The sequence below is a fragment of the Ceratosolen solmsi genome, unplaced genomic scaffold (assembly GCF_000503995.2).
Source record: "Ceratosolen solmsi marchali unplaced genomic scaffold, CerSol_1.0 scaffold11, whole genome shotgun sequence".
Lineage (NCBI taxonomy): Eukaryota > Metazoa > Arthropoda > Insecta > Hymenoptera > Agaonidae > Ceratosolen > Ceratosolen solmsi.
In genome coordinates, this window is record NW_011948416.1 from 13,279,685 (window position 1) to 13,291,975 (window position 12,291).

The 12,291-nt window shown below is 29.8% G+C and overlaps 1 protein-coding gene across 1 annotated transcript in view; it reads right to left on the reverse strand.

Annotated features, from left to right (window-relative positions):
- The window catches only part of LOC105359538 (insulin-like growth factor-binding protein 7), a 104,105-nt gene that overhangs the window by 66,946 nt on the left and 24,868 nt on the right, over window positions 1–12,291 (reverse strand). Inside the window, exon 4 of the mRNA XM_011496152.1 lies at window positions 4,728–4,766. Within this exon, the coding sequence (XP_011494454.1) occupies window positions 4,728–4,766 (39 nt within the window). The remainder of the gene's footprint in view (window positions 1–4,727; window positions 4,767–12,291) is intronic.

Here is a 12,291-nt window from a genome sequence, read left to right on the forward strand (position 1 = left end):
TAGAAATTATTGATAGTTAGAGAAATTAAATAATACAAAATTGATACAGACTGTATATATTTCAAAAGGTATATTAACGAATAATAATATTAATATATATATATCTTATGAAATGATTACTCAACAAATCCAATAAGAAATGTTGACAAAAATTGTTGACAAAAATTGTTATAGCGACAAATTTCTACTATATACGCTTTATACGATAAGAACTTTGTATACTTTGTTTAAATGTCCCTAAAAGTAAAGAGAATAATATAAATTCACGCTGGGCTGTGAAATTGATTAAAAAGTATAAAATTTATAACGCGCAACGGTGATTCCAGTTGATATAATTGAGCTTTGCCAAATATCAAATATCCAGCAAAAGTTTAATTCAAAAGCTTTTATAGACAATATTTATTTTAGATTTGATATAAAAAACATTAAAGTCCTGTTCTACTAGATTCAATGCGAATTCTTATTCGCTTAACTCGACAGCATTTCATAGTTAGAAATTTTGTATTGTTCGTATCTCGAAAAAGAATACATGAATTGACATAAATACATTGTTGAAAATTTTCCATTTTTGAAATGATATTTAAAAGTACTGGTTACCTGGTATAGCAAAGTACATTCACTAAAGAGACTGGAAATTCCATCCCTCTGAGACCGAACTGTACATAACTTTATTGCTTCATACAAATGAAATTTATGTCTTTCAAAAGTAAAAATTAACAAGCAAGAATTCCTAGATGTATTGAAATATATTATATTAATAAATTCAGTAGGATGCGGGGGCGGGTGATATGGAGCTGTGAGAAAATGTAAAGATTGAAAAATTAATTTCTTACAATCCATCGTGCGATTAAATCTTTGAAATAGAAATTAATTTTTCACGCAAATATTTCAGATTATATGTAAATTTCGTAAACTAATTGCGCTAAATGAATTTAACAAAGATATTATTATTCCTATCGTAATTAACAGCTATACGCTTATATATTATCAATTTCACAAAAATCATCCTATTACAAAGATTTAAGAGAAATCTGTGAAGTGAAAATACGTATTTATTTTTGCTTATTTTATTTTCAACGTTAATGGATTTTTTTTTTTAACTAATAGAACAAATTGTTTGACATTTTGCAAATAATATTTAAATGCTTTTTAAATAACACCATTTTTACATACTTCTCTCTCTCTCTATATATATATATATATATATAAGTAAAGCAAATATATGCACAAAATTTTTAAATAAAATTGTTTTAATATTTATAATGCCAAAATAAATAATACATTTGTATCTATTTATTCTTCTGAAAAGTATTTGAAATGTACTAATGGATGGCTAAGTTTATTACCTTTAATACATTTAATATAGCATTAACTATAATTAACTAAAAAAAAAAAAAAAAAAAAAAAAAAAACAAAATAAAAGAAAAATGCTGCAAAATATCAAAAAACATAATTTTGCTTATTTATTTAATGCATATTTCCATTAATTTCTCTCGCAAATGTTTTTATAATTGCTTTAAGTGTATAAGTTATACAATGTGCCATTAATACCTCTAAATATATATATATATATATATATATATATATATATATATATATATAAAACGTCGTATTTATAAAAACTTTCGTATTTATCAAAACTTTGGAGAAATTTTTCTCTTTAACAATATGCAGCAGGGCAATACAATAGGTTGCGCTACATTATCAATAAGTCGTAGTTTTTACTGCGATGTGAACCGTTAAAATTTACACGACTGTGTACGATGTGAAATTGTTAATGTCCGTGATAAACGGAGCTTTGACTTTGAAGTGGTAGGGTAGTGAAGAAGAGAAAGCGAGTTAATGCAGGCAGTATATCAATTTATAAGTGCCGAGTTTGGTCAGACGCTCCATGTCTGCCCAACTCCCATGCCGTCTTGGTGGTATATATTATCAATAGATATATCACTTTACTTATAATTTGAACTGTAGTCACATATTTTTCAACTTTTGCCGAATTTAAAATGTTCAAATATCTCGCCAATATTAATATTTCAACGATGTATTTTTGTTCGCGTTAGGACTAAGCTGGCTGTATTATATTTTTTAAATTATTGCAATAAGGGCGATCGAATTTTAGAGAAAGAAACAACGCGTTCAATGATATTAGTTTTAGTATTATATTAATGGGAATGGAGTAATACGACAGAAAACTCTGGCTAAAAATCCTTTTTCACGATTAAATATTAAAGAAGCTCGTTTGTTTGAATGAGTGTGCGTAACAAAGCTTTATTGTCCTTAGTAGCAGCAATTTATTGGCACGGAAATGAATCGACTTTTTTTATCGTACAATTTTTAAGTATATACGTACGTTATATGCATGGCGTATGATTAATTATTTGTTTAATTCAATATGATATTCAGCTATAATGTGTAAGTCATGGTACGACTAAGATAGTATAAAAGTCACCCAACTAACTTTGCATTTAAATTAAAAAAAAAAATAAATAAATAAAAAAACCTCTTTACCTCAATTGACTTCATACATAAATTTATTTATAATCGCTTAAAAATTAAAATTCAACAAAATATAGTGAAAATATATATATAGAAAAGGGATAGTGACCAAAAAAAATCAGAGTTAATATAAAGGGATAAAATGATATTTAAATTAATGTAATTCGAAGATATGGAAGTTTGATAATATGAAAAACAAACAACGCGTAAAATTAATGTATTTCTGACGAATGAACATGCGATATCAGAGATTAATAAAAGAGAATTAAAGAACGTTTAGATGAAGTTCATACAAAAGTTAAATTTCAATGATTATTCTCAAACTCCGCTGATACGAATAAGAATAAAAGTAAAAATTGTATTTAATGTATGATATTTTTGATAGATGAGATATTTAAAAAATCTTATTTGATTTATCGGGAACGGAATATCAATTTTTGTTTAACTTTTATAATATATTTCCTGTATAATAATCATTTTAACGTCTTGTGAGAACGAATAATTTTTAAATCGTAATATTAAGATAAAATATTATTCTAAATTATTCAAATGGCTAAAACATAATTTTAATAAATTCTAGATAAAATTTTGGGGAATAATATTCAAGCCAAAACCATAATTATAAAAAAATAATGTTGATTGCATTTTTTTTTTTAATCTAAATATTATCGGAAAGTATGAAGCAGCATCGAAATTATTTTGGCCGGCTACACATTATTTGAAAGTTGAGATGTAATTGGATAATATTACGATTAAATACGGATGTCTCGCTATGTATTGGTTGTCCCTTATACACATAAAAATGCTTAGATATCGTCGTATCTAGTAAACTTTGCCTTTCGTTGTGGGTGAAGTAAAAAATATTGTCAACTAAAAAGTCATCTTTTCGGTTAAATACCGATTAAATACCGATTTCATAGGTTTCTCCACAAAACTCAAATCTCATATACCACGGATATTTCTGCTTAAACTGCCAACTCGAGTTATCTAATGATGCTAATTAAAGATCAGTTTATTAAAGGGTTCCATTTATAATTTATGGCAGCTCACATTTCCAGCATTGGCTAAGGGTAAAAGTTGTTCCCTTGTTGAATAGTAGATTAAATTTCCAGAGGGAATAAATTATGAATTATGATGAAAAAATTAAGGTCAAAAGTTTCGCGGTTGCCGGCTCGATTTTTTTTTTTTTTTTTTTTTTTTTTTTTTTTTTTTTTTTTTTTGCACATTCTTTTAATTATCGTAACTTTTAAATGAACAGAGTTCTATAGTATTAATTAAGCTCACGTTTCGGTACAATTTAAAAGAATTCGAGGTCATGTGCAAGAAAGTTTTAAACCTCGTCTAATCACAATTTTTCATACGACATTCAGCCTTTCTAGGCATCCGTTATCTCGCAAAATGACGGAGATCTTCGATTTAACGAACGCACATAGTAATGTTTTTGGTGTTGTCAAGGGCCTGGGCTTGAACCATTGTTCGCGGGCCGTAAGATATTTGCACTTCCTCTCCAATTGTGTTGTAAATCTATCGAGAAATTATAATATCTCTCATGCTTCGATGGCGCGCAAGATTAAATAATTCGATTCGCATATTAAGCGAAAGGTATGGGAAAAATGGTTTAGCCTAATTGTCAAATGATGTTGGGAATAGCACTCACTCGTACAAGGAACTCGAATAATCTCATGCAGTCGCCCGCACATAAATATACATAAGTATACGTACCAGTGCTATAAATATTTGAGTGGCATTCGTTGAGATGAAGTATTGCTAATCACGTTATGCGGGACTCGCGATGCCGCGTATTGTACTACTCTTTTCGAAACATATGAAAGAGAAATAAGATGACACGGCAGGAGAAAATTAATTACTGCCCGACTTGATTATGCATTCTCGGTATGGCCTGATGAAGTTTTATTATGAATTGAAAAAAGAACGAGAGAAAGAGAAAAAAAGAGAGAAAAGAAGGAAAAGAGGAGAAATAAGTTAGCCAGATCGAAATCTTTTGTGCGAACGGAACCGCACAAGACGAGTTTTCGCCCGTAGCTTTCGCAGTCGCAACTACTACTGTCCATAACCCCTTTATGTGCCATCCCTCGGCTAAATTCAGTTCAGATTATTTCTTGGCAAGTTTACTCTAATCTGTTAAACTCAATCGCCTATGAGCACTAAACAATCCTAATTAAGATTCGAGGGAAACTCAGTAAGTTAGCTAATTAATTAAGAAGACTCACCGTTATCTGTCGGAGTTTCCACTGAGTCGTATAGTCCATCTGAAATGCAAACAAATTAAATTAACACGTAATATACCATCTGCTATACAACGAACTTTATGTATGTACCGCCGGATAGAGACCAATAGAATTTCGATTCAAATTTCACAATATTCTAGTCCTTTTGTTTTTATTTACTTCTTTTGTTGTTTTTTTTTTTTTTTTTTTTTTGGTTTTGCGCCCTCTCCTTTTCCTGACCCCCGCACTCAATAAGCTCAGCGGATTTAATTTACAAAATTAAAAGCAGGAGAAGACACGCCGACAATCCTTTTCAAATACTTATTATCGAGGATGGACAATTTTCATCAACGATTAATTAATTACACTCGCTGAAACGGTGCTTTATAACGTCTCCTGCAGTAATGTTATTTCATGTTATTGATAACCTCTGGAAGGAAATTTCATTAATACATTCAAACTCTACTATTATCAATGTTATCAACAGCCATTACCTATTTTTATTTCTCTCTTAATTGTTTGTTCCTTGATTCGATAAAATTAAGTTTATCAATAATCGCTTATTTTCAAATAACAATAATATATAAACTTGGCAGCTTATTTTACAACAGTGACTTTGACAATACCGCAATTCCATTTCGAATATGAATCTTGTAAATTAGTATGAAATGAAGTGGTCGGTGAAATTAGTGCAGAAGAGGAGCCAATAGCAGCGACCAGTAAAATATCAATGTGATTAATTCGCGAGTCGGAAAATTCCATGCCACGGGAAGGGCGCCCCAAAATATATTAAGAAGGTAAAAATAAAACTGCGAAACAGGGCAGCGAATGTACCAGCGAGTATAATGTATACGATACTCTATAATTCGTTTTGATCGCAATAACCGGAAAATGTCAAGATATATCACGGTGAACTCAAATAAACGAAAAACGAAAGAAAAAAAAACAAACAAAAAAAAAAACAAAAAAAAAACAAAATCGGATAATAATTCACGTACAAGCGGAGAAATTGCTGGAAGGGTGCACACACTCGGCAGCTCTCACGGCTTCTTCAATCTCACCCTTAATCTTCTTCCTCGCTTACGTGCGCGCGCAATATATCATCATTCGCGATGGGCAATAATTGTTAGTGGGTGGAAATCGAGAGATAAGGTATCCCAAAGGAAGTAGGTCTATTGAAAAATAGAGTCTCGCGTTGACTCCCTCGAGATCTCAGTGACACACGAGTGCAAAAAGGTCTCCCGAGATTGTTATTAACGAGAGAAAAAAATGAAAATGGCAGATAATATGAAATTTATCATGCCTCCGTGAGCACGTAATAAGAAAGGGATGCATTGCTTAACAATCCACCACCCACTCTCTCTCTCTCTCTCTCTCTCTCTCTCTCTCTCTACCTATCTATCAATCATTCTATGTCTCTTAAATACACTTGGAGTATAAGAAAGTCAAAGAAACACTCCAATTCTTCGCAATTTTGTCAAAATTCATGTAAAAAGGGAGTCGAGCAAACTCACATTTAAATTTGTACGCGTATAATATCATTCCCACTTCATAAGTTACGTGCGATCCACAAATTTACTATTACAAAATATTTTAATAAAGAAAAAATGAGTAATTCAATGGCAAACAAATAAAAAGTCTTGTTTTTTTATTTCAAGCCTCACTAGTTATTATTCATAAACTTTACAGTATTCCACGATTATTTTCAATGTTAAATTAGATTCCCTTTCATGAATGCTCAATATAATAGAATTATGATAAGTTGATTTATAATTTTACAAATCCATCCAAAATATCTGGCAATATTCGATATCTACATCTCGATGATTACCAACGACTATAATGTAAATTTCCTCTCTAAATCTAAGTTAATGTAGTCATAAGAAGCTCGTGTCTCTTAACATTACGATTAAATAATATTTTCACTTTACCAAAAACACAATGATATACTCGACCTAATCATATATATATATATATATATATATATATATATATATATATTGAAATAATATTATCAAATGTACATGAAGTTATCGTTTGCGATTTAATTAATAGCCAACAAATTTATATTTATATTTATTTCACACATTACGACGATTCATAATGTTTTAATACGTTCAGTGCTTTATTCTTAACGAATGTATTAATATATTCTTATTTTACAAATTGTTTAAATAAAACAAAAATTAAACATAAATGTGTTGCTTCATAAATAATAACAATTTCAATTCGTATACTCATAAAGATTTCACCCACAAAGATGTATAATTATAAAAAGTAATGGTTAATAGTTCATACTTTTGAATATTTCCTAAAATCTATAGACTTTTTATATATGCCTATTCATAAATTTAATAATATAATTAATAATAATAATAATAAACTGCTTCATCGAAATATATATATATTGCATGACAAAATTTTAAACTATTATTCTTACTTTATGAAGTATATTTATCTATGAAATTCAAAGGACATTAATTATGCTCAACCGTACATAATTAATAAATTGATCGGATAAATTTCCAAATCATAGTAATGAATATTTCATGTATACTAATATTTTTTAATTACAGTATTATTGCATATATATATAGGTACAGCTAATTCAATCCGTATAAATATAGATAAAATAAACCCAAATAACCCTGCTCAACTACCAAATATTAAATACAACATTCCAATAACCTCATGTTTCGTAGAAAATAATCATTTTTTCATAAATAAATTTCTATATAGTTTATTAAAATATTAGATTTTCAATATAATGATAATAATATTATAAATATTATAAAAATATTTCAAAACAATTAATATTGTCATAATATCTTCAATATTATATTTTAAAATTAAACTACTTAAATTAATACAAAATAATTAATATAATTTTTAAAAAAATGTCATCCTTCTAGTTGAAAATATATATATAAGAATATGAAATAAAAGAGCAAAGTGTGAAATTGTGTCTGATAAAAACTGGAACGTAAAATACTTTAGGTAGATCGTGAAGAAAATGGAAGATAGATAATATTAAATAGGCTTAAGAGTAGTTATATGTAAGCGATTATTGTGAATGAATTTGGCGCTAAATAAAACAAGATCAGACAATGCACTTTTGAATTTCAAATAAATATTAAAATTTGATAATTAAAATATTAAGAGATTAAAGTTTTGAATTAAATTTGCTTATGCTATTAAAAAAAAAAAGAAAAAAAAAAGAAAAGTTTAGCACATTCATATATTATTAAAATAATCGCAGATCCTATGAAGAATATAAAAAAAATTATAGTAAAATTTCTCTATTTTATGATATACAATTTGCATTTATACAAAACTTTGAATTAGAATTACTTAATTTGCGTTATTAATCCAAATTATTCATCAAAGCTAATATTCTAATTAACAAAATTACCGAGATTTATGAAATGCCTAAATCGCATTCTATTATATAATTATCGGATGAATTTTGTAAATTAATTTTAAAAAGATTTCTTCTTTTATTTATTTTTTTTTTTTTTCATTTTAAATGAACATTCATAATTAAAATATATAATTATTTTTCGTTCAAATATTATTTTGAAGCTTATTTATTCCAAATATCTTTTCATCGTATACTGACGTATGATGAAAGTTGGATTTTGAAAGTGGATTTGGTCAAGCTTTTACATTTAACACTTTCATCGCCATTTTTCATTGCAGTTGTAAGATGAAATTTTATTAAAAAAGAGAAAAACACATAAAAAGTAAAAAAAAGAGGATATCTGCTTTTCATTACGCATCGTCGAAATGGAATATAAAATTATCACGATATACCAACTTAATAAAGATTAATGGTAATTAAAAATTTTGTTTTTCAATTGTTATAGGCTGCATAGAGCGCCGTATTTGGGTGAAATTAGTAGTCAAATTCCAAAGTGATAGCATCATTAATTATATGAGTAGGTAGGTTGAACAAGATCGACCGACGGCATTCCCCAATGTTTAGCGCTCAAGCTCAGTCTAAAGTCCAGAAGTGTGTCTCTCTGGGAGAGCCGGAAGATCGTATCGGGGCACATACGAACGAATGCAAATTGGTGGGAGAGGCGAGCGAGGGTGGAGATGGAGCAAGGGAGAAAGAAGGATACGTATTTGATGGTAGACGAGTAAAGGTGATGCGTGCACGCAGGGGAGGGCCAGTGTGATGTTTGGCGGGAGGTGGGATGGGGGAGGGTTAATTGGGTCGGGGCTCGCATGAAAACGAACTCTTAGTTGAACTCCTCCTCGGCCACGCGATTTGCATACGTGCCGATCGTCTGCCACCCCCGAGCTTCGATCGAATCGCCCCAAGTTGGACTTCTCCTTTTGTACTCGTGCTTCACCTTCGCGTACTTGGGCGATTAAACTTTTGCCGGAATCGAATTTAACTTTCTGCAACAAAGTAACTTACTTTTACGGAGCCGGACAGAGGAGTACGTAAGGGGGTGAGGATAGGGGAAGGGGAAGAGGGGGGGGGGGCTTTAATCGACCATTGTTAACTGAGTTTTGCGTCAATTTGCCGGCGAGTGCGAGACTTGCGTTTATCAATAATCGGCGATGGCTGGCAAAGTAGGTGAATTTCTGACAAACAAACGACTCTGCGGATAGTCTTCTCTATTTTGGTTAAATTGCTTATTATCGGAGGTGCATTAATATTTTACTTGTGCTACAGCAGCCCTTACTCGCGTTCATCGATTTTCCTCAAAAGGTACTAGTTTTGCTATTGTTCTTATTATGCTCCGTGAGAGTGTACATGAGTTTACATTGTGTACGCCTCTCGAATAATACATTATTATGCACGGTTATTGCTATCATCGTCGCAATTATTAATATTATTATCATTATGTCGTGCGGTACGCGGTCTGCTTCTTTACAATGTTAAATTATTATTGCGCTGAAAATATATCTAACAATTAAATATTGATTAAAGCGTTAAATTTGGCAAACTTTTATCTTATATAAATTGTATACAATGCTTTTCAATTATTTATTTAAAATATAATGTTTTACCCATAATCAATTAGGATTTTCATAAATACTTTCATTTAAAACTTTTACATAAGCCGCTATACGAAATCTGTAACGGACTACATAAAAACGGCACATTATAAATTAAAAGTCAATCGATTAATAGAAAAAAATGTCAATTTTCTTAAATTCATTATCACGATTGAATTTTGATTGAATTGAATTTAATAACAAGAAGTATTATCAAATATCTTGACATTATCGCTCGGAAAGTTTCTAATTCAGTACTACGTACTTGAGCATAAAATTATAAAACGCAATTGCAAATATTACGAAGGACATTTTAATTTTAATTAGTTACAAGTCCCGTGAATTATGCATAAAATATTAAAAATTCCAAAATCGATAATATATTTAACATTACATATTCTCTCCATATTATGAAAGCAAATTAAATATAGATTATCAAGCATGTATTGTTACTATTGTTAATTAAGACTTTCGTCGTTCGTTATAAACAAGCTTGTAACTTTATCTATCGAACGATAAAATACGAAACAATAAGAATAATATTTCTTGTCCTGTTTGCAAGAAAATATTAAAGATATTATTTTGCAAACTATTGCAGCTATTATATAATATCAGTTCAGGCCCACGTCTGTGCCTTATCGCCACGCTCGAAAACTTTCTCAACAGATCCGAAATTCCCGAGGTAAGATGAAAAAGAGAGAGACAAAATAATGTAGGAGTCGCTCCTCGAGGCCTTGATGACATTTTCTTTTGGTTACGATTACAAAAGCAGAAAAAAAAATTTTCACCATCTCATGTCGTTTTCTCATTAACCGAGCGCTCATACATCTAACGCTTTCACCGACCACAGCCCGAGCTCTATTTATGTTTTCTTTTCATTAACGGTTGGTCACTGTTTTGTGACCTTTAAAGGCAATCCAACTGAAAGTTAACTCGAAAATTCGAATGAGATGTCGAGAAGCCTGAAGAGAGAGAATGGAATAGGGAGGAAGAGGGTAACAAGGGTATGTGAGAAGAAGAGATGAGTCTACTTTATTGTTCTTTCTCCTCTGTTTGAGCATGCGTGCGTGCGTGTGTGTGTGTGTGTGTGTGGGCTGTAGGTGAGTATGTGTACATCTTACGTTGACAAGGACACACGCCAACTTCCTTTGAGTTGCTCTTTACAGCTTACACAATTTTCTTCTCTACTTTCTTTTCGATGCTCCTTCGTTCCTCCTTATTTCTATCTACCTTAGCATACAGTCAGATCGACGAGTAACTTACTTCTCTTCTCTCACTTTTCCTTACATTACAAAATACGAAACTACAAATATTTTGTTGAAGCTCCTTTTTTTTTTTTTTTTTTTTTTTTTTTTTTTTTTTTTTTTTTTTTTTTTTTTTTTTTTATTATTTATTCAAGGTGGATGGAATATTATTGTATAAAAATTGTAATAACATATATGACATACTTTGGGTCATATAAAATAATTATTCGACAGAATCTGATAATGTATTTGAAATATTAATTATTTCTTAATCAATAGACAATTGAATTCTCGAGAATTTCAGAAATTTTGCTGTTAAAAATGCACGTTATGACAGTTTCAATTTTCAGCACCACATTAGCAGATGAAAATCAATATTGAAATTTAACACCAATTTATTGTCTTTGGAAGAGTTTAACTGGAACAGTATTCCCTTTCATTTATCCTTGTATACTTTTTCAATGTTAAATTTCACTAAATTTGAACCTTACCAACTGACGTCCCATACTTTCTTATTTATTTACTAATACTTTCAAATTTTTAATATTAAATGTAATAAGGTGAATTGCTCATTTTACTTCATTTATTCAATTAGAGGCTATTAATAGACGCCATTGTAGTAAAAAACTTTGAAGCGTTAATGATTTAATTTCGACGAGTTCAATGTAAAACAAATATACTTTAAAAACAACTTCAATGAAATAAAATTTAACGAGGAAACTATGTAATTTACGAAATTACCACTATATGATATTTATAAAAATATGCTTATAAACATTATATAAATTCATGTAATAACAACTGACTTGCATGTTTAAATGCTTTCATCAGATATTTAAAAAATTCCATTTTAGCAATAAAATAAATGACTGTATGACAAATTTGCCATTAGACTTTTGAAATTATCACTGACCATCGCTTCTATTGTATAAATGAACCGTATTTCTCGCAAAGATGGGGGCATCAATCATTTTTCCACCCTCGTTAATGTAATTAAATTATATCAATTATCAGCAAGACACTGAGGAGTGAAGCGTGCCAACTGAATAGCGAGAGTTGCCACTTTATTCAGATAAATTGAAATAAAATTAAAAAAAAAAAGAAAGAATTAAAGCCCGCTTTACGATGCGCTTAATAATCGTTTATACTTTATAATTACAATAATATATTACATTCGTGTAATATTATGATTTTTAATTGCAGTGCATATTTACTCTATAAATTTCAAAAATCTGTCTCAAGAGCATCGAATAAGTTAAATTTTCATCTCCTCGCAATTGTTGAGAATAGAAATTTTGCAAATCATTCGC